This window comes from Eretmochelys imbricata, chromosome 18 (assembly GCF_965152235.1).
Source record: "Eretmochelys imbricata isolate rEreImb1 chromosome 18, rEreImb1.hap1, whole genome shotgun sequence".
In the NCBI taxonomy this organism is placed as follows: Eukaryota; Metazoa; Chordata; order Testudines; family Cheloniidae; genus Eretmochelys; species Eretmochelys imbricata.
Genome location: NC_135589.1, coordinates 929,379 through 952,930, shown reverse-complemented (window position 1 = coordinate 952,930; position 23,552 = coordinate 929,379). Strand labels below are relative to the sequence as shown.

Here is a 23,552-nt window from a genome sequence, read left to right as displayed (position 1 = left end):
AGATTCCATGATCATATGGGCCCAGAGCAGAGCCCTAGGTCTGAGCGGGCCTGGCTGGTACCTCAGACCCTGAGTCCCGCGTTGCCCCGAGCCGTCTCTAGGCATTTGCTTTGAAATATTTTTTTTGCTTTCTTATTTTTAGCGGAGGCACAGATTTCCCTTCTCAGGAGGTGACCCTGTGAAGCTGCCAAAACAAAAGCATTAAGGGAAACAAGCTTGCTGCCCGCCTGCCACCAGCCACCCGCCCTCCCACCGCCATGTTTCCCACCCAGGGCCGACTTAAAGCAACAAACCACGTGCCCATTAAACCACTAACAGGCTTGGCCGTTTGCTTTGTGGTTATTTTGACGCGAAGAGGGCTATTCATTTACAGGAGAGGCACCAGAGAACATTTCTGCGGGATTCCCCAGCCTGGTGCTGGCAGGGCGTAGACACTAGAAGGGGGGGAGGGATCGCTCAGTGGTTTGAGCATTGGCCTGCTAAACCCAGGGTTGCAAGTTCAATCCTTGAGGGGGCCATTTAGGGATCTGGGGCAAAAAATGGGGCTTGGTCCTGCTTTGAGCAGGGGGTTGGTCTAGATGACCTCCTGAGGTCCCTTCCAACCCTTGTATTCTACGATTCTATGACTGATTTTCATTTTATTTTCTGCGAGGGCTACATTAACGAGACTGCCTCCATGGCAGGTACCTGCTCCACTACAGCTGCCCCAGCTGACTTGTTGCCTCCCTTGTAATTTTCACATCCTTTCTTTCCATGGCCGCAAGACACTTCATGACTTCGTGGCCTCATTGGCAAAAAGCATATTGAGTGGCCCCATCTGTGGGCTAGACCCCTGTGGTGGCAGAGAGATTTCTGTGGCATCAGGAAATCAGTGGGCACCAGAGCATGGCCCTTTACTTCTAGTGCCAACTGTGATCTGAAAGTCACCCTGGGAGACAGCTTATTACTCACATTTCTTTCCGCCTTCTCACGGCCGAGAATTATAGCCTTTCACAAGCGGTCAGGAAAGTGGTTTCTTCCAAAGAAGAAAGCGAATTCATTCAATCCCAGACCACAAAATCTGGGACAGATCAAACTGCCAAGGTTTTCCAGGAGGTTTTCATTCCACTCTAATGCCAATGGGAGCACAAAACAAAATCCACAGGGTCCATATGTTACTGGAAATCAGACTACACATTCCAGGGGGCTCGTTTTCTGCTTCTAACATGTGTTTTTCCTCTGTGAAGCAGAGTTCTTATGCCTAGTAACAATGAGGCCACCATTCGGGATAAAATTAAATCCAGCCTGAACCTCTGGCCTGAAATCAAATCTCCACCACAGATGGATTTAGCTACGTAACTATTACACTTCTGTTTTCTGTGTCTATGTTACGTCTGAGGCCTCTGCTGCCTGAAAAGCCTGGCAGCCACTTTGGGCCAGATTTGCAGAAGAGCCCAGTTCCCATTTAGGTACCTAAATGAAGTGCCAGATTTTCAAAGTTACTCTGCTCCCAATGAAAACCACAGAGAACTCCCTTCTTTACTGAGAGCAATGGAGAATCTGGCCATGTAGGTCTCATTCAGCGCAGGCTGGCCCAGCCGAGATTGGCCCTGCGTTTCCTCATGGAGACTTTATTGTGGCATGTTCCCGATTTTTATTGCTCTCTTCATCTACAATAAAGGTTAACCTGGATGAAAATATCTGGAGTAACACAGGTAAACCCAAAGTAGAAGACAGGCTCTGGGTTCAAAAAAAAAAAAAAAAAACACCACACCACACCCCACAGTTTGGTAAATGGTTTTTTCCCTTAAGCGTTCAGATCTCTGGAAGCAGCAGACTCAGAAAAGCAACCAAAAGGATTCAGAGAAATATCTAGAACAGCCAGCACTGAGGACCACCCACTGCCCATAGTAGAGGAGCATGCTGGATACCAGGAGTGTATCTGAGCAGTTCTCATGGCACAAGGTGGTTCTCAAAGCTCTGCTCACATGAAGAGTCTCCAACAGACACAGCTAAGCTTCCCATGGCACCTGGAAAAGGGACTCTGAGCCACACTCCTGCAGTACCTAGACATGCCCATTAGTAATTATTTGTGTAATAGCCCAGCCATGGAGCAGGACCCCACTTGCTAGGTGCTGTACACAAACAGAACAGAAAGATGGGCCCTGCTTTATTCAAACGTGCCACAGTAACTCAGGTCTCCCTTGCTCAGTCAGCCAGGCCACTGTTAGGATGGGACACTTCCCACAAAGGCCGAGGCGCTGTAGAAGTGGTGAAAGTGATTGAGCAGGGGCTGCTCTTTGCTCTGGACCAATGCCATAGTGAGAGGCGTGTTTGTAAACAAGAGCACGCTGACAGCAGCTTTCCACAATATTTATTGTGGTTTCTCCCGCCTTGAACCTGGAATGCAGATGAATGATTAGCTGGATTTGAAGGTCATCTAGTTCCACTGTAACTTCTGTCAAAGCCTGTCTACTCTGTCAAAAACCTGTTCTGTAATTTCCTACAGACAGGTGCTCCTCAATAAGCAGTCCTGACGCATACCTTTACACCTCATATGCGCTGGGGGACTATTTCTACTGCAGGAGAAGCACACCACTGTCAGAAGAGGCTGTCATTGACACTCCTACTTCTGCATGAACAGGTCTTTGCATTTAGGGCCAAATTCTGGTCCCGGTGAAAGTGCTTGAGGGAACAGATGGATCCCATGACCCCTGAAGGTCAACAGACCACGGCTTTGTCAGACCAATGTGAAGAGAGAGAGATTTCCTAGTACATAATAATCCAGTCTGGAGATGACAGAGGCCTAGATCACTATGGAAAGGCCCAGATCTTCTCATCTCCCTGTACCCAAGAGCAACAAAGGGGACTGTCAGTGCTCAGAACCTGAGACACAAAGCCTTGATTTGGAAGCACCAGCAAACGTCCCCAGAAGCCTCAGAGCAGCCAAATCCAGCCAGTCTCCTCACTGAGATGTTCAAGCAATGGGACTGAGAGAGTGAATCCTCCAAAAGGCATAAGTGTCACGTAGGCCCCTGGCATTGGCACCAGCTGGAGGCTGTGGTTTCCTCCTTGTTCCCCTACCACATCAGAGTTGAAACAAAAAGGCAGCCATTTTGCTGAGCCCAGTGGCAGAGGTGGCCATCTTGCTGAAAAGCCAGTGCCTTTGTGATCCTCACAGATGAGAATGCCCAAGATCAGAGGTTGTAATGAAGTTTCTAAGTTGCTTTGATGGCCCTTACGGTTACAGACCCCTGGCCCAGACACCCTTTATTTTGAAATACCCTACACCAGCACCCAAGCTCACAGAGATTTAGACCCATAACTCTGGACACATCCAAATTATGAACCCTGCCGAGAAACAGCCCTTCTCATGTGGGATATTCCCACAGGCCTAGGTTCCAATGTTCCTTTGGGGCGGGGGGGGGGGGGAGAATGCAGAGGTGGCCTTGCAGCCCCCTGAATAGCCCACCACCCCCTCTTGGGCTTTCAGGAGGGGACCCAGCTAGCCCACACCAGCTCTCCAGGCACAAGCATTAACATTTGCTTTATTAAGAGTCACAAAGGTGGCTGTCCAGGCCAGCCAACTGCTGGCAGATCCCCAAGAACATTCCCTTTCTTCCCACTCAGTCCCCGCCATTTTCATTGCCAAAACCTCACACAATCACTTCACGCCTTTGCCATCAGGGAAGGAGCCATTAGCTCAGGACAGGCTGGTGGATCCCAAATGCTTACTGGGAAGCAGCAGGCACCAGCTATTTATCCCCACGGAAGCAAAGCTGGAAGCTCTGGGAAAGACATCCTTGTTCTGCTGATGCTCCAGGACTACTTCACTAGGGCCTGATCCTGACACACTCCAAGCTCATTGGGGATGGAGGCTGCCCAGCACCATGTCGAGCTGAGCTCTCAGCCAACTCCTTTCACTTGCCACAGTGCCTGATTGAGCCCAGCTTTCAATATTTGCCTCGGCTAGGTGGCTGCTGGATCCCCCCTTTTGCCACACTAACTGCCTGGCACCCCGGGCCAAGAGTCAGCCCCACCGGATGCCACCTGGCTAGCAATATTGCTGCCAGAGGAAGGCACGTTGGGTGGAGCAGAGCCAGCACACAGCTTAGGGTGGGACAGGAGAACTCTGATGGGTGAGCTCCGCCAGGATGCAGAGCAGTGTCCGCAAAGCGGGCAGTTTTCTCAGAGCCCAGATAAGCCAGTTGATCCCGGGTTATTAATCTGAAAGCCTTTAATTGTCAGTGTTCCTTGGATCACTGTGCGGGGCCTAGTCAGGCTTCCCTTTGCTCCCCTCCTGTTTCCTAAGCCATCATGGCACACTGCAGTGCGGCCAAGGGTGAGATACAAGCTCATTTGGCTAATAAGTGTACAGCTCACAGCGTTTTGAGGCAGCTTGGGAGCAACATGGGAAAAGTACCACCTAATTTCCTCACCCCAGCCCTGCCCCCCCCCCCAAACAACCCCCACAGGGGGGACACCAAAGACAGAGCAAGATGTAGATATTAACTTGGATTGTCAGGGACCAGTTTATATTCTGTTGCACTGGAATCCTGCGTCTAGGTGCTACCACAATACAAATAACTAATCACCCTCAGAGGAAGGTAATGTGGCAAGGGAGTTCTGCCCAGATTGGAATACATCCCTTTGCAGTCAGGGTCTTCTTCAGCCTGCTTTATGAAAGCCACTGAAATCTGCCTGGTCTCTTATGGCTAGTCTATCTGGCAGCTGTTTGACACGGGACTACATCAAACACACATTAGGTACCTTTCAGTTCACACCAGCAGGGTCTACATGGGGCAGTTAAAAGCACGACACTTTAGTCTGCTCTACAATTCTCCCCCCAATCTCCCGTATTCTGCACTGTGCTGCAGTGTAGATCAGCCCTTAGACGCCATTAGGGCCAGGCATGCTTGTTTGGAGAAGGTAAAAGACAGCCTAAACCTTCATCCAAATCCAGCCATGGAGGATCAAGGAACTGCAAATAATTTCAGTGTTTCTTATTATTTTTGCAGAGCCTCTCCTTCGCAGGTGGAGTTGGGGCTGACCTGGGGCAAGAGCTATCAATGCAGTGTAGCCCAGTCACATACAGCACTTTCCATGCAGAGATCTCAAAGTGTTTTTCCACAGTAGGAAATGGCCATTATCCTCGTTTTAAAGGTGGGGAAACTGAGGCACAGAAAGCGGAATGGTCTTCCTCAAGGTCATCCAGCATAAGAACTTAACATAAGAATGGCCATACTTGGTCAGACCAAAGGTCCATCTAGCCCAGTATCCTGTCTGACAGTGGCCAATGCCAGACGCCCCAGAGGGAATGAACAGAAAAGGGAATCAAGTGATCCATCCCCTGTCACCCATTCCCATATATTGGCAAACAGACACATGTGCACAATCTACTGCAAGCAGTGTCTCATTTGGAAGATTCACATGGGCAGAGCTTAGCGTACCACCATCTTTTCTTCCCACCAATCTGACCGGGCTACACATTTATCCCATGTTTTCATAGGCTCTGCTCTTCCCCAGGAATCATGGGCAGAAAGCAAAACATTTGTTTTGCGAAGGGTCAGGGAAGTTCCAGAACTCCTACTTCTAGAACGGACAACCGATTGGTTCCCCCCACCACGGATTTGCTCTGACATTGCACAGCTCCAAAGCACACAATGCTGACACGACTTGAGTGACAACAAGATTGAAGTGAACTCTCCAAGGTCCAAAATAAACGCAAGCCGCGCTGTACGTATACAGAGGAATGTTTTTCAGTTGCAATAGTTTACCTACCTACGGACAACAGTAATCTACAAATCCAGCTGGGAAAAGTCCAGGTACAGAACAGCAACAGTCCTTTTCCATCACTATAAAGGGCTATACCCTGCATCACCCTCATGGATAGCCCTCAACCCAGTTCAGCAAGGCAATGGCAGAGCAGGGAGCAGAGCCAAAGTTTGCTACCTGCCAGGATGGCACCCTCCATACTTCACCATGCTGCCTTTCATGACAAACACTGTTCCTAGGCCATCTCAAGCCTAGCAGAAGTATCCACATTTCTGGGTGTTGATCCCAACTGACCATCCAACCCTTCCTAATCCATCCCCCAATAATTGAGTTTTGAAACAGCCCCCCCGGGTATGAACCCACAACCTCCAGCCCTGCAGAACATACTTCTACCTCTTGTGCTAAAGGAGAAACTCCATTAACTGGAAGCAGCAGCAGGTTCTTTCCTTCCATGGGGCCCAGCCACCAACTAGGGTTGCAGAACACATTTTACGTGTGTTACAATTTCATGATCTAATCAATGCCAGCTCCCACTGATACCAGCCCTCACCATATTATACCCAGCCCCCCAAGTCATTCCTCCCCAACCCCAGGAATATAATGCTATTCATCCACCGGCTCTGCTTTTCTCCACACTATACCTCGATGTCTGGGATGTTGTCAAAGAGCTGCTGGGCGATATCTTTGCAACCCTGCTGGATGGCCTCCGGGGGCATCTCGTTATCCGAATACCAGTCCCTGTTAACAGAGTGGGCATAGGCAGCACTGGGAGTGGCGTGGTTTACCCGTGTGGTGGTGACGATGCCCACAGACTTGCCTGCAGCAGGAGAAAAGGGGTTAACAGTGGGATAAGTGAGTGGGGAGCATGACATGCGGTTTGATGGTTAGAGATATAAAGGGACTGATCCCCATCTCGGAGCGTAACCATGCTGCATTTACCCACGAAAGCTTATGCCCAAATAAATCTGTTAGTCTTTAAGGTGCCACCGGACTCCCGGTTGTTCGTGCTCTATTGACACCTGCGAAGGAGAGACCACCACACAAAGCATTCTGGGATGCGATCATGCAGTGCACCCTCCGCCAATCGTTTTCCCCTTGCTCACCTCACGTTGGAGGGACATGTTTTCTAGCCACAGCCCTAGAGGGGGCACTGTAGGATATGTCCAGAACAGACAGGAGATGGGGGATCTCACTGGGGAATGTCCCAGGTATTTCTTTTCAACGGATACATGGAAGGGGGCACTGTCCATTAGTTTAGGATGAAACTTCACATTGCTTTGGTTCAGATGTCCTTGGCATGGCAGTTGTTTCTGCGGTCAGGGATGTTTTTTCCCCCCAACCCTTCTTTGGAAGAGGAGCACATCTCGGAAGTCCTGCTCTAAGGGACAGGAATGCCAGAAACAAAGAAATCGATGAAATGAATCAACTTGACCTGGCCATGCCCCCGTCCTGCCCACCCTCCACTCTGGCCACTGGGCCCAGAGAGCTGGTCTGTATCACACATGACATCTACAGCCTGCCCACTTGCTCACCTGCTCCCTTCGCCCACTTGAGAACCGATGTGACCTCGTTGCCCGCTGTGGTATTGCACTGAGCGCGGGTCACGGCTGCGCTCACGCCCACCGTCCCCTCGTTGGCCTTCACCCCACAGAGATAAGCAGTAGCCGTGCCTGCACTGTCTGGCACCTGGGCGTTGGTGTTGTAGGTCTGCAATGATGAACGGCAGGGTTGAATGAGCAAGACCAGCGTCAGCAGCCCCCGTCACAAGGCCTTGGCCGCTTGCCTTTCCTCCCCAGAACAGGCATGGAGGAAACAGAGCCCCAAACCTCCCAACTGTACGTACCAGGGACTGGTCTGCTGATGGCCTATGGGGAAAGGAGCTGGGGTGAGTTAGGAGAAAGGCAATGAACATGTACAGGCTTGGGGAGGCTGGTGTGTTCTATGCTAGGAGCTGGATTCCAGTCTCCAGGCAAAGAACAGATCACAACACCAGCTGCCTTCAGGGCAGGCTTCAAGCCCAGATTCCATAGTGAGGTCTCTGAGAGGTAAGGCACTCGGGACGGGTGTGGGAAAGCAGAGACACTGCACGCAGCCGGCATTCAGTGGGTGTGAAAAAGGAGTGGAATCTCTCCTGTGCCTTGGCGTGGATACTGCTAACAAGAGGAGGGGCTGAGATAAGGAAAGGAGTGGGTTGCTCTGTCTAGCATTCTCCTGGGTGCTGCTTTTCTTCGATGCCCTCCCATCCGTCCTCTCAGCATGTAAATTACACTGGTTTTGTGAACAAATTGGTGCAAGATTCACCACTTTGCTCCATGCACCGTGTATATAACTTGCACAATTACAGGCCACACAGCTGGACTGGGCCCAGAGATGCTGCCACTCATGCCAGGTCTGGATTCTGCCCCATGGCAACTCAAGGGTTGCAAGGAGACTACCCTGAACCTCCCATTCCAGAGAGATGCTCCCATTCCCAACAAGGCCGGGCAGCTCTCCTGCTCTCTGCCTTGTGATTGTCCCCCAGTTCTCACTCCCCACCCTCACCCACAGCCAACTTCGGGGCATTTAACTGTTACTTCAGACAAACCCTGACTAGCCAGGCACCCCAGCCTCCCTGTGGGCCCCAGCCAACCCTGCCAAGTTGGCACCAAGACTCCCATTGCCCTTGGTGGGATGGGGCCCACCAGTGATGCCAGGAAATCGCTCCAACTGCCAACCTCTGCAGCACCAGGGCAACTTTGGAAGATGCCCATGTTCTCAACCCTTTCACCTACTAGCACTGATATGACCCCCTTGCCCTCCACCCACTGATAGCCTTCCCCCTCACCAGGAAGGGCCCAACGGCGAGTAGCAAGGGAGAGATTGCCTCAAGGGGTATGCCTGTGCCTTCAGGCTCGACTCCCACAGCAGAAAAGGGAGCTGGCACAGCAGGACCCCTATACCTCGTGCCATCACCCAGCTGCCCACAATCCCTGCCTTTCAGCTCCATGCATATTTTAACTCAATCCAGAACATTTTTAACCTGGCACCAGACAGGGACACTAGGCAACACATATTTGATCCTATTCAATAAAAAAATAAAAATAAAAAACCCCACACCTTGCAAAAAATAAAGTTTTTCCTCCAAAGTGGGGCATCCCTCACCCCCACCCCCCACCTTGTGGCAAGCAGCTGGCTAGCCTCACCCTGCACTCCACTGCGGTGAGATGCATTATTGACACAAACATGGATTGAATCAGGGCTTCAGTTCAGAGCAGGGAGGCAACAGCAGGTGTCTCGGTGCCAGACCATCCACCCATGGCCAGCTGCATGCCAGCAGATGGGCTGGGTGAAGAGCACAGCCCTGCAAATGCTGGTGCCAAGATCCTTTTTCCAACCCAAATGCCAGGGACCCATGTCCAGGGAAAAGCAGTTTGGGAGAAATGAAATGGCATTTTTAAGTTTGTTTTTAAGAGCAGCTCATCTATGCAGTGTTTTACCCTAAGAGCTGCCACTCTGCGAAAGAGACACTGGTCCCTGTGATATTAGGGACTGTGCCTTCAAGGGCTGAGCTTCCCAGACAGCCTGGGTGGAGTGCCATGAAGTTCATGTTATGCACAGACGGTTGGAACCAAACTTAGAATAAAGCAGATCTCTTGTAAACTCTGTAAGCTCTGTGCGACCACAGACCACCCCAACCCCCTGCTCCACCGGCTCAGAGAATGGAAGCAGGCAATGGGTTGAGCAGCTCTCTTGGCTTTGCTTGGTGGAGAGCAGTTCAATTATAAGGAATCAGGGAAATAAACTCTTTGTATTCAGACTGATTTTCAAATCAGCCTAAGGGATTTGGATGCTCGAGGTCCCATCCATGACATAATTAATGCAAACTGAACACCCCAATCCTGGAGGCAGCTTTGAAATTCTCAGTTATTTTAAATCAGAGATATGTGGGTATGTGCAAATCTGAATGCAACCCTAGCTATGCTGACCCCACTATACATTCATACGCATATGCACACACCTGGCAGCCTCAGAATCAGTTTTAAAAGTCTTTCTTGTGACCAGAGTGAAAATGCAGAGGGTTTTTCAGGAGTCTGCTTTCCCACAGTCTAACCTTTAAAAATTGCCCTTGACCCAGAGCCCTTTCAAATGTCAAACTTCCAAAAGGCATCAAAGTTGGCCCAGCACCTCTGTATTCTCTGCCATAAATCTTTTCCTGGTCTCTGAGAGGCCAAGACACCGGTGTATATTCTGGCATTAATCCCTATGCAATTGCAATCACTTGAATTAACCCAAACAAATGGAAACTGAATTTCTTAAAGAGACACCTTCCTGGCCGAGAGGAGCTGCCCTGGGCGTGTGTCAGTCAGCTGGCACAAATCTTTGCCTTTGCCAGTGGCTTATTTGCTGCTGGTTTGATTTACAGCACTTGTCAATACCTGCTGGAGAGATGGCATTGAGGTCACTGAAATTGATTCTGCCTGGGGTGTCAACAAAGGGGCAGTCTCGTCAACAGGCCCACAAAGATATGTTAGTCTCCCAGCTTCTCCTCCCATGGGGAAGTTGGCAAAAGCCAAGGACAGAGGGGTCTCTAGCCCCTAAGAGAAGTAATTTTGAGTGGGAGGGAAGGACTGGTGGCGAATGCCCTGCAGGTGACCCAAAGCAACCAGCTCCCTGGAGAAAAGTGACAGTTCCATGGCTGTGGTAGATGCTTTATCCACAGTCACCTATTTCTGCAACCAGGCTGAAACAAACTGAGCTGCTTTCACTGAGCAACCAGGGAAATGCAGCTGAAGCCCAGAGCAGATGGGGCTCTGATACTAGGCAGGGTGTGGGGTGAGAGGAGAGGGGTGGGGAGTAGGTGCTGGAGGAAAACCTTCCCCCACACCCCAGAAGAAACACAACAACAAGTTGAAGGTGCAAGAGACAGGGACAAAACACAATCCTTGCTGCCCCTCCCCCCTGCAGTAGCGGAGCTGGGATTGTACCTCCTTGGGCACAGGCCAGCTTTTTAAAGGCCTTCAGGCATTGTTGCACTCGGCATTGCAAGGCCTAACCGACTTAGGCTCCCTTTGGGATTTAGGCTCCTAAATTAGTTGGGCGTTGCAAGACTGAGCACAGAAGAGATACAGTCCTTTGAATGACTGTGATCCAGTTTTTTCTCTACCCTTCCCCCACAAGCTGAGCAGCTTCACAGTGCCCCCAACACAGACATGTCTAAATGCCCCAGCCATGAAATCCAGAGCAGGACAGATTCCTGTAGATTCTCAGCCACAGGCATTGCCTCACCCCCGCCACTTTGTAGCTCCTGCTCCCACCCCAAACCATGCCCCAGGAATAGCCAGGCAGGCAAAAATAACTGGGCTCACCTTGGACAAAGCCACATAAGGAAATTTATCCATTTCCAGCAGGGATTCTTCCCCCTTCATGTTCTGCAGCTGCCCCTTGAGGATACGAGCTGCTGTGACGGTGGAGACTCCCATGCCTGCAGCAGACAGTTGGACAAAGCAAGAATGAATCACATGGAGCAGTGACCTGTGTCCAATGCTGAAGAATCGCAAAGCACTGACTCTGACTTCCTTAAAAGCTATTGCAAGGCATTGCAGGGGGATCAGAAAAGCCGGTCCAACCCACTCACCAGAGGCTTCTCCACACAGCTGTCTCCAGATCAGGTACAGACTAAAACATTAGTTGCAACAATTATTCCTCTTTTTTGTCTGAGCTTGGCTCCCCTGGCCCCAAGAGGAAAACATCAGGTGACAGTATAATTAAACCATGCTCATGACACAATTAACCCTTTAACTGCTGAATTAAAATAGAACATTGCACATCGTTTATTTTGCTCTGCATCCCATTTCTATTCCCCTGAGTGAAGTCCAGGGCTAAGGACCATCGTCCCAACCCACGGCTGTTATACACAGTAAAAGCAGTCTATGCAAACCACTTCACCCTTGCCAATATAGGATTCCAGTTCATCGAAGACTTTGGGGAATTCGGTGCTTCCTCTCTTCCTGAGTGGGTTCAGACAAAAATTGACATAAGGCCCTTCCCTCAATGTGAGGAAGCACAGAAGATGGGCACCAGTTTTCTCCAGTGGCCATCTCAGCTTAAAGCAGTCCCTGGAAATCTCCACATTGGGAGATCTTCTCAGAGAACCAGTCAGACAGGACTAAGGAGAGCAAGGGAGCTGCTCTCATCTAACTGTTCTGGTAGGCAAGGGGCCCTATTCCTGGTCTAGGGGACAAGGCACTGGATTAGGAATCAGGCACACGGGATTCTATTCCTGGCTCTGCTGTTGACCTGTTCTGGAACCTTGGCACTGCGGAGTAGCGAGCCTCCAAGACCACACCACAGACTAGGGCTTGTGCTATGGCGATAAAAATAGCTGTGTAGACCTACCCCCTCCTTCGACGTCAGAGCATGAGCTCCACCCAAGCCACAATGTCTACACAGCTATTTCTAATCCAGTCGCACAAGCACAAGCCTGTATAAGTAGGGGCATAGCGAGCAGATCGAGGGACGTGATCGTCCCCCTCTATTCGACATTGGTGAGGCCTCATCTGGAGTACTGTGTCCAGTTTTGGGCCCCACACTACAAGAAGGATGTGGATAAATTGGAGAGAGTCCAGCGAAGGGCAACAAAAATGATTAGGGGTCTAGAACACATGACTTATGAGGAGAGGCTGAGGGAGCTGGGATTGTTTAGCCTGCAGAAGAGAAGAATGAGGGGGGATTTGATAGCTGCTTTCAACTACCTGAAAGGGGGTTCCAAAGAGGATGGCTCTAGACTGTTCTCAATGGTAGCAGATGACAGAACGAGGAGTAATGGCCTCAAGTTGCAGTGGGGGAGGTTTAGATTGGATATTAGGAAAAACTTTTTCACTAAGAGGGTGGTGAAACACTGGAATGCGTTGCCTAGGGAGGTGGTGGAATCTCCTTCCTTGGAAGTTTTTAAGGTCAGGCTTGACAAAGCCCTGGCTGGGATGATTTAACTGGGAATTGGTCCTGCTTCGAGCAGGGGGTTGGACTAGATGACCTTCAGGGGTCCCTTCCAACCCTGATATTCTATGATTCTATGACCCAGGCTCAGGGGCAAGCTGTGTAGACAGACCCTTTTGTGTCTGTTTGCCCTCCCCATCTATTATCTGCAATGGGTGCTCTTGTAATATACACTCTGTTCCTGCATTCACCTTCATTCTTTTGGTAGCTCAGGGACATTTTTATACCTGGTATTTCTTTAATAACCATAAGCTCTGAATCTGCAAGTTGCACCACGGATGCCCACTAACTTCCATGATGCTCAGAGATGGAGCCAGTGAAGGCCTGGGACCTAGCACACTATAGTGACTTATGGTAACATTTTCAAAAGCGTCTACTTAACATGGAAGGCTAAGTCTCATAAAGTCAATAGTCCACATTTCTAAGAGCCCAAGATCACTTCTGAAAATGGGACTTAGGTGCTTTTGAAAATTTTCCCCTTGACTGTGCAATTATGGAACAGACGTGACATTTTGATTTTTCTTTCTTGTTTTGTTTATTAGAAAAAGGCTATTTATGCTGAGTAGGGGCGTTAAATTGTCAAAATGTCAGAGATTAAAAATGGCCTTTTAAAAAAAAAAAAATTTTTCAAATAACCACTTTGTTTCTCTCTCTACATTTTTTCTCAAAACAGAAAAATCAGGTTTTCCATTAAAAAGTATATTATTTTGCTTCATTTCTGGCAGAATACATGTTACCAGTTTCCAACCACACAACCATTTGCACGGCAATTACTGGTGTGCGTGCAATGTTTGTGAAAGGCTAGGACAGTCTTGAAGTTCAATGATCCCTCGCACCAACTTAAGCCAGTCAAAAAGCTCAGACAAGCAACATACCCAACCTGGGGGATGAGGGCAGAGAATCCGGAGAGCTTTAAAAACCGGCTCATCAGGACAGATGTGCCGAGGGGCACTTGACCAGGTGTGTGCCGGACCAATAGCACTTGTGCACACAGCACAAACGGCCCATGTTTTAGAAGTCCTACCCCAGGAGTCAGGCTCCAGAGCACATGTTCCGAGAGGTGCTCAGGATGGATATGTGACCAGATGCTACTCATGGTGCAAGATCAGCAAGAGCGACCGGTGAACCTTCGAAGGGTTTATTCAGAGAATCATCCCCCTGTGTTGCTTTCACTCCTTCTGTTCTCTCCCTCTACCCCCAACGCCAGCCTGCAAAGCATTCCTGGCTTTCAGAAGCTGGCTTTGTTGAGCATCTGCCCCTGCTCCAAGGGTCTTTGCTTCGTTTGCTTATCCTCTTGTTTGAGGTTGGGTGAAGTGGTGAAAAATTGCTGCTTGATAACTAGAGCCTCTTGGAACAGATGTCTGCAGCTCACAGTGGGGAGGGGCACGTGGGGGTGAGGAGTGAGAGAGACCTAATCCCAAGAGTCCCAGGAATCAGAGCACACCCCAGGATTACCAACAACCCCATATGTTTTACACCAAGACCGCAGAAGAATGTCCCAAGCATGGGTCTAAATGGAATCAGCTGTCCCTGGGACATGGCATGCTGGCACTGGGTCCTTCTGAACCAGGCTTTCCCGGGCTGTCTAACCACATAGCAGCTACTTGAAAGGTTAGATAAACTTGGCATCCCAGCCCTGCTGTTGGTGGACCTAGTGGTTCCCAGCATCTCTGGGATCAACCTCTCCTCTCCACCTTCAGCCTGCATCGTGACTCATAGAATCATAGATCAGGGTTGGAAGAGACCTCAGGAGGTCATCTAGTCCCCCTGCTCAAAGCAGGACCAACTCGGACACAACCTGGGTCACTGAACTCCAGCGGGGAGGGGCAGGGAAAAGTGTCCATGTGATGCCTGGGAAAGGGGATATTTGGGAAACGCAGCTCTCTAAAGCTGGCAGGAAGGGGGTCAGGTCAGCCAATGGGAGCTTACTCTGATGACATAATGCCTCCCACTGGCGGCGAATATTTGATCGTGTGATGTCAGAGCGAGTGCATCATCAGCACAGTTATCGCTGCGCCGCACTCCACAGCCACTCACAGCTCTGCAAGCGACTGAGCCACATGGTGCACGTCTAGGGTCTATGACACACAGTTCAGTGGTCCTTCCCTAGGCCAGGTGAGGAAGGAGGGGGAGCTGCCATCTCCAGCCTCCTTACTCCAGCCCGGTAGAGGACACACTACTGCTCCTCCTCCACGTCACTGACACGGTTACCACTAGGGAGCCAGAGTTAGCCACAGTGGGTAATGTTGGGGAGAGAGGCCCAAACCCTCTAAGGTGTTTAACTCCCATTGTGGGCCAGCGCAGTCCCAACCAGTGGAGTTCCCAAGTGGAGGACTCTGGCAGAATCCACTGAGATTTATGAATCACCAACCAGGGGAATGACAGGAAATTCCAAGAAAGTTTGATGGCAAGATCACTGCCTGCCCCCCCCCCCCCGCCCCACACACACACACTCCCCACCCACCCACAATTTCCAGAACTGACCCAACCCCTCTTCCTGAGACACTGGGGTTGACACAGGCCACTCCCGCCCCATGTGTGCTGCTTAGGCAGCGGATAAAAGCACTCACCATCTCCAAGAAATAAGATGATGTTCTTGGCCACATTGGTGTTGAGCTGCTGCAGCTTCAGGGCAATTTTCAGTGTCTGCTGAGCCTGATTCCTCCAGTACTGTGGATTCTTCTCCTTCTCTGAAAGCAGAGCCACGGCAGGGTGAGAGCACAGCAGCCAGAGAGAAGGGCCAGGTCTACCCTGCAGAGTTAGGTCAACTCAAACATCGCTCCAGGTGTGAAAAATCCACCCCTCAGAGCAGACCTAACTCCCAGTGCACACAGCTGGACACAGAAGCCTTCCATTGGAGAGATGCACTAACTACAGCAATGGGAGAGCCCCTCCGCCCCAGAGGTGACAGCCAGGGGAGAAAGAGGGTGGACCGCTTGGCTGGGATTCTAGAGGGGGGACTACATGGGCGATAGCCCTGAGCCATGACACTCAGAACCTCTGGGATTTAAACACACCACACACAACCACAGATCCTCATGTGCCCCAAATTAGTGGGCACTTTTGAAAGTTTGACCAAAGTAATTTGCCCCATAGTCACACAGCAAATCCGGCAGAGCCAGAAACAAAAACACACACACACACACACACAGAGAGTTACTTGTTTCTTGTAACTGTTGTTCTTGGAGAGGTGTTGCTCACATCCATTCCAATTAGGACCGTGCATGTGGGGCGCACACACGTCGGAAAGTTTGTCCCCTGGCAGCACCCGTCGGGTCGGCTGTGGAGCCCCCTGGCGTGGTGCCTTCAAGGCACTCAATATGTGACCCTGCCAACCCCGCGCCTCCTCAGTCCCTCCTTGCTGGCTGCTCCGACAGAGGGGAAGATGGGCGGGGATGAGCAGTGGATGTGAGCAACGCATCTCAAAGAACAATCGTTAGGAGAGGCAAGTAACCGTTTTTTCTTTGAGTGATTGCTCGTATCGATTCCCAAGCCTCACCCAGGTGTTAAGGAAACGCTGATTGCGGCAAAAGCCGCGTCGTCCCTGGTGAGCTGAGTGATGGCCTAGCAAGAGGTGAAGGTATGTACCGAGGACCAAGTTGCTGCCCTGCGGATTTCCTGGATTGGAACCTGGGCCAGGAACACGGCCGACGAGGCCTGGGCCCTAGTTGAGTGTGCCATGAGAGCTGGGGTCGGCACTTTGGCCAGTTCTTAGCACATGCGGATGCAGGACACGATCCAGGAGGATATTCTTTGAGATTAGACCGGGAAGCCTTTCATCTGGTCCGCCATGAATAGCTGGGTCGATTTTCTGAATGTCTTAGTGCGCTTAATGTAGAAAGCTAGTGCTCACTGAACATCAAGGGAGCGTAGCCATTGCTGTTGGGTACTGGCATAAGGGTAAAAGACAGGTAGGAAAATGTCCTGGCTGGTGTGGAAGTGAGACACCACGTTGGGGAGAAAGGCCGGGTGCAGCCTGAGTTGCACCTTAGCCTTATGGAAAGCCGTGTAAGGCAGTTCCGAGGTGAGGGCCTTTAGCTCAGACACCCTTCTCACAGATGTAATGGCCACCAGGAAAGCTGCCTTCCAAGACAGATACAGGAGGGAGCAAGTCACCAATGGTTCAAATGGGCCCCCCACATGAGCCATGAAAGGACCAGGTTAAGGTCCACGCAGGGACAGGCTGCCGAATCTGAGCATACAGGCGGTGCAAATCTTTGAGGAAGCAACCAACCATAGGGTTGGCAAAGACGGAGCGATCCGACACTCAGGTGGAAGGCCGAAATAACAGCAAGGCGCACCTTTATGTACCCAGCAGTCTGAGGTTATTTGGGACCAGGCATGGTAGGAGTAGGACAAATGATTCAAAAAGGGCGGGGAAGGATCCAGGGAGGAGTCTGGTGCGTTGTCCTCGGGCGTCTCTTCAAAAGGCCTGCTTGGAACCCGATGATGGTTTGGTTGGGTCCTGGCCTTGTTTGGAAGGGGGATTGGAAGGCTTCCTTCTGCTGTTCCTGCCCCTCAGTCTGTGGAAGCCCTACCTCAGCTGAGGAGGGTAGGAGGGCTGCTGCTGCGGCTGGGGCTGGAAGGGTTTCTGTTGGTTGCTGGGGTGTGCATACCCAAGGATTTCATAGTCGCCCTTCAGTCCTTTAGGCTGTGCAACCGAGAGGCAGTCTGCTACGCGAACAGGCCTGCCCCTCGGTGGAAGGCCCGAGGCTTGCAACCAATAGGCGCACCTCATGGCAATACCCGAGGACAAGGTGTGCACTGCCGAGTCTGCAGTGTCCATTGAGGCCTGTAAAGATGCCTGTGCCACCACCCTGCCTTCCTCTACTATACCCCCAAACTCCTCCCTGGACTCAGATGGCACAAGCTCCTTGAGCATCAAGTTCCAGGAGTTGAAGTTACAGCAGCTCAGAATTGCCAGCTGGTTGGCAATCCTGAGCGGACGTCCCCCATGGAGTACACTGGGAATTGGTCCTGCTTCGAGCAGGGGGTTGGACTAGATGACCTTCAGGGGTCCCTTCCAACCCTGAGATTCTATGATTCTATGATTCTATGATACACTTTACGGCCAAACGAGTCTAGGCGCTTGGCTTCCGGCGCTTGGCTTCCGGCGCTTGCTGCCCCTCTCTCTCATTTACAGTCGCAGCCACCCATGAACAGGGCTGTGGGTGCGTACGAGAGATATTCGTACCCCTTTGAGGGCACGAAGTACTTCCTCTCAGCGCCCTTGGCTCTGGGAGGGATGGAGGCTGGAGGCTGACAGATAGTCTTGGAATTGGTCTGTATGGTCTTGATGAGGGGCAGAGCCACCCTCAAAGGACCTTCTGGGGCCAGAATGTCAACCACAGGGTCCTCTAACTCCACCCCCTCCTCGGCGTGCAGACCCATGTCGCACGCTGCTCTGCGCAGGAGGTCCCGGTGGGCACGGCTACCTATAGGAGGCAGTCCAGAGACAGAAGTGCCTGCAATGGCCTTGTCTGAGGAGGACGAAGAGGCCATTGGGGGAAACCAGGTCCTCCCATCCTTCCTGCTCATCAGGAGCCTGACGATCTGCTTTGCTGGCCGCCCCCGGCTCAGGAACCGGAGTTGGAGCTGATTCTGAGAGGAGGTGGGGGCACTGTGTCTCCTCAGCACCCCTAGGGATGGGCCGACTGACTGAGGCCTATGGCCCCCTCGGTTCAGAGGTGGCCGATTGGGAGCCTTTAGACTGGGTGCCCTGGGCTGGTGGTATGCCCATGGGGTCCAGAATGGCCACTGCGCTGGTCCCTGCCACTGTGCAGGCCATGGCCCTGGCCCCACCTCAGAGCGTCCATAGCCTGACCAGTGCAGCCAGTCCTGCTCCGAGTACCTAGACCCTGCCTCCAAGTTTGAGGACCAGGATCACGAGGGCCAGGGTGGTGCTGAGCGGAGCTGAGCTGGCGACCGGTGCTGCGAGGCTGGGGAGCAGTGCGTGACCTGGAGCTACATAGGGTCATCGAGCGGCGCCGGATTGGTGCCGTGTCCAGGACCTGCTCCGCAAAGGATCAGCATTGAGAGCGCTGGCATGACCTGGAGTGGCGCCGTGAGTTTGACCTGGCTGTCGGCACCACTGTTCATTGCTTCTTTGCCTTGAGATGGTGCCGTGGTACCAGAGGCTTGATGCGAATGCTAGGCAACCTTGGCGCTGTCATAGTGATGAGGTCCCTTGTGGCCAGAAAGGTGTCCTGAGTGGATGGTAGCTGTACCTCCTCAATGATGAGGGCTGGGGAGTCCAACGGCACCAGACTCGACAATCCCCCTTGCAGGGCCAAAGTCAATGGTACCGTCTCCGCAGGCTTTGGCGCTGGGTGCTCCTCTCGAGGACGTGCCCCATTGGCTAGCTCCAGAGGGGTGGGTCTGTGGGACGGAGAGCTGCTCTTTCTTTGCTTTGGGTGCTGCTTCTGTGCCAGGGAGTGGGAGCGGTGCCGGGTTGATCCTGCCGGTTTCAGCGCCAGGGAGCAGCGGTGCTGCAGGTCTCTGCCAGAGTCCGTCCACTGTGCCACTTCCACCACGGCGCTACACGCCGAAGAACTCTGTGCCAGATCCTGCCACACGGAAGGAAGTTAAGGTCTAAGTAGGTCTTCACCATAAGGAGCTGCTTAAGGTGAAAGTCTTGCTCCTCTTTGGTTCTAGGGCAAAACCCTTGCGAATCCTGTACCTATTGGCTTGGTGAGCCTCCCCCAGGCACTTGAGACAAGTGTTGTGAGGGTTGCCCGTTGACATGGGCTTGGAGCAGGACTTGAACCCCTGGGACTTGGGATGAAAGCTCTCCCAAGAGAAACCGGTCAGGATGGAGGGTAAACCTCCCATCCCAACTGCTACTACAATAAGCTAAATAAAAGATACGAGAGAAACAAGAGCTAGGGAAACGTGGAGAACTTGCTGAGCAAGAAGCCACAGTTCCAACAACTGTCACAGGTGGTAGAATCATATCATAGAATATCAGGGTTGGAAGGGACCTCAGGAGGTCATCCAGTCCAACCCCCTGCTCAGTAAGAAGGAACTGAGGTGGCACTGGGTAGGCAGGGTCATATATTGAGCGCCATGAAGGTGCCACACCAGGAGGCTCCACAGCCGACCCGACTGGTGCGACTAGGGGGGAAAAGAAAAAACAAACACCTTTCTAATGACTGTGCACACAGCTCGCACACATCTAATTGGAACCGACACGAGCAATCATTCAAAGAAGAACCTAGAGGTCCTGACTGCCAGTCCCCAGCTGTCACCACAGTGCTCCATCCTTTAGCAGAAGGAACCAAGCCCCAAAAAGCAGCAACAAGAGCCTGCCTCCACAGGCCTGGATCTAGACATGAGAAGAAACGAGCATTCTCTGCATGTCTTTAAGGAAGCCAGCAGCATCTGCCTGCACAGTCTTCTCCTTGCCATACTAACTTATGAAATCAGCCACCCTTCAGGGAGGTCACCCGGGGAGTGGCCATTTTCCAGGGTTTTGTGGCATTGTGCATGGGACTAGGAGAGGTTTCTAGCCTGTGGAATGAAGCTCAGAAGAGGAACCTTGGATCAAGTCCCAGCTTCTTGTGCCTGAGCTGACTCAGTCCTGGGGACTGGTGTCCCAAGGATGGATTGCTCTTTGATCTCTGACCGAAGAACAGAGACAGAGACCCTAAGGGAGGGTCTGCAGGAGCATTTGCTCTTTCCACAGCACTATGAAGGAAGCATCCAGCACTACGGGGTCCCAAATAATGGTATTCGTTAGTTCATTATTGCCAGTTCTGGGTTGCAGGTGTTTTCTTAAAGCCCCAGCTGCTGGAATCCTGATACTGCAGGAGAATCTTGGCTTTTGGTTGTTTTTTTTTAAAAAAGCAAATTTCTAGCCCTCCTGGTTGCACGGAAAAGTCTGAACATGAAGCAAATGTGACCTGAAAGCAGGGCGGGAGGGAGAGGGGGGGAAGCAAAGTAGGACCCCCTCCCCTCCAATATTTTTTAAATCTCGTAAGCTTTAAGCCAATCCCATGATTTTCACAGGGCCAGACTCAAGCTTTTGAATGTTTGGCATCAGTAGTACAACTCGCCTAGCTACACACATCCAGCCGCTCTGGCTGGTTTCTGGCAGCTCCTAAAACACAAACACAGCGGGCACCACAAGAGGGCTAGCAAACTATTTAAAAGGGCTACAATCTTATTCCTAAGCACTACAGATTCATTCGCACCTGGGCCAGAAAGATCACCATGGTGGGGGCTGGAAGGCAGCCACAATACAGAGAATCCCTGGGTGAAGTGGGGACCACACGACTCCAACACTTAGGTGGCAAGGGAGGAGTCCAGCAAGAAGAGCTGGTTGGTGCTACACAGCCCAGTGGTGGTTTCCCAGCCTCCTCCGACCTGGTCCCTTCGCCTGCCCATTGTTCTCTATGTCAAGTCTGGAAGGAGTTAATGCCGCCGGCTCTGGATGTTCCACCACAAGAGAAAAATATAAATCAAGAAGTACAAGCCGGGCTATAGGGCAAAGACTTGGCTGGCGGAGCCAGGGAGGCCAGGGCTGCTTTGGTGTGGCCAGTCACCTGACAAACTCTGTGAATTACCACTCTCTATAAACCTCATCGCTTTTGGGCGCACTGAGCATCTGTCAACTTGTCACAAACAAAATGAGGGAGGATCCAAAATGGATCTGTCTGTGCAGTTCCTAGCTCAAAACTGGAGTGTGGGGTATGAATTGCTTCCAATTTTTCTGGCTGGGGCTAGAAATCCCTGTTTAATCCTGAATTCAAAAGGGTAGATAAAGCCAAGGGCTTTCAAAGCTGCCAGAAAACACAAGTTCAGTGGGACCATTAGAAGGCTCACCAATTATTTAACACAGTGGTTCTCAACCTTTTTTCATTTGCAGACCCCTAAAACATTTTGAATGGAGGAGAGGACCTCTTTGGAAATGGATTATCTGTAACTATAGCTGACTTCTGTTCAGTTAGTTTTCGATTTAAGTCTTTCGTGGACCCCTTAGACATAGTCCATGGGCCACAGGTTGAGGTATCTGCACACTGCTCCCGCCCCAAGTGCCAACTCCGCAGCTCATTGGCCAGGAACTGCAGCCAATGGGAGCTGTGCCTGTAGGCAGTGGCGCGCGGACACCTCCCACGCCCCCAACCGAGGAGCCGCTGCTGCCAGAGGGGTGTTCTGGTCGCTTTCGGGAACCACCTGAGGTAAGCACTGACCCCCTGGCCCTCTCCTGCACCCCAACCCCCTGCCCCAGTCTAGAGCCCACACCCTTTCCCAGAGCCTGCACCCCTCACCCCCTCCTGCACCCCAACTCCCCCCCAGAGCCCGCACCCCCCTTTGGGTTTGCGCGATTAGACCACTGGCAACCCTACTGGGTGAGCGTGTGAAAGCCCTGGGCGTGCTGGAAGAGTGCGTCCAGGAGCACAGATGGCAGCTCTCTGGGCACCAGCCAGTGCGGGCGCAGCACCATCCAAAAGTCAGGTGGGCCACGGGCGAAGCTTGTGCGGGGCCTCTGACTATTCTGCCCTGGGGCCTGGAACTGCTGTCAGCAGGCCTGGTCACCCTCCCAATGTGGGTGAGTGGACAGCCCTAGCTGGCTTGGACTATCAGCTCCTGGCCAGAGAGGAGCTCAACCCACAGGATTTCAATCCAGATCTCCCATACGCCAAAGATCATGGAGTGTTTGGATCTGGTTTCTTTGTTGGTATCCCTAGCTAACAGTAGAGCTCTTTGCTGACATGTGAGTCTAGATACTGAATGCCCCGAGCCAGGGGATTTTCCGACCTGGGGTTGCCTCTGCTTTTAATTCACTGATGTGGGCCCCTTGCGGATCAGAGGGCAGCACCCTTTGTAGTGCGACCCCTTAGCACACAGGGCAGGCAATACCACCCCCACTCCTCATGGTGGGCTCCACCCCATGCTAGGGGTGCTGCTGGGGTTGCGGCAGCCCTCCCAGATTGAGGTAACAATGGCAACCAAATGACTTCCAGCCAATGTCAGGGTGATTGGAGAGCAATAGAGCAGTGCACAGACAATCCAGGAAGTTTTTGGAGAGGGTTGAGGACAACTTTCTGGTGCAAGTGCTGGAGGAACCGTGCTCCTCTTGACCTGCTGCTCACAAGCAGGGAAGAATTCGTACGGGAAATAGAAGTGGGTGGCAATCTGGGCAGCAGTGATCATGAGATGGTCAAATTCAGGATCCTGACAAAAGGAGAAAAAGGAGAGCAGCAAAATATGGAACCTGGACTTCAGAAAAGCAGACTGACTCCCTCAAAAAGGAAGCTTACAAGAAGTGGAAACTTGGACAGAAGACTAGGGAGGAGTATGAGAATATTGCTCGAGCATGCAGGGATGTAATCAGGAAGGCCAAAGCACAATTGGAGTTGCAGCTAGCCAGGGATGTGAAGGGGAACGAGAAGGGTTTCTACAGGTACGTTCGCAACAAGGTGGTGATCAGGGAAAGTGTGGGACACTTAATGGGGGATGCAACCTAGCGACAGATGTGGAAAAAGTTGAAGTACTTAATGATTTCCCCCTCCCAGTCTTCACCCCAGACTGCTGCAGTGGCCAGCACAGTATAGGGAGATGGTGAGCAGCCCTCAGTGGTGAAAGAACAGGTTAAGGACTATTTAGAAAAGCTGGACATACACAAGTCCATAGGCTGGATCTAATGTATGCAAGGGTGCTCAAGGAATGGGCTGATGTGATTGCAGAGCCCTTGGCCATTATCTTTGAAAACTCATGGCAATCAGGGGAGGTCCCGGATTATTGGAAAAAGGAAAATATAGTGCCCATCTTTAAAGAACTACAGACTGGTCAGCATCACCTCAGTCCCTATAAAAATCATG

At 51.6% G+C, this 23,552-nt stretch overlaps 1 protein-coding gene across 1 annotated transcript in view; it reads right to left on the bottom strand.

Moving 5' to 3' along the window:
• ALPL (alkaline phosphatase, biomineralization associated) overlaps positions 1-23,552 on the bottom strand; it is a 47,268-nt gene that overhangs the window by 21,113 nt on the left and 2,603 nt on the right. Inside the window, exons 2-5 of the mRNA XM_077837153.1 lie at positions 15,300-15,419; positions 11,100-11,215; positions 7,287-7,461; positions 6,396-6,571 (exon numbers count right to left, since the gene is read on the bottom strand). Of these exons, the coding sequence (XP_077693279.1) occupies positions 6,396-6,571; positions 7,287-7,461; positions 11,100-11,215; positions 15,300-15,419 (587 nt within the window). The remainder of the gene's footprint in view (positions 1-6,395; positions 6,572-7,286; positions 7,462-11,099; positions 11,216-15,299; positions 15,420-23,552) is intronic.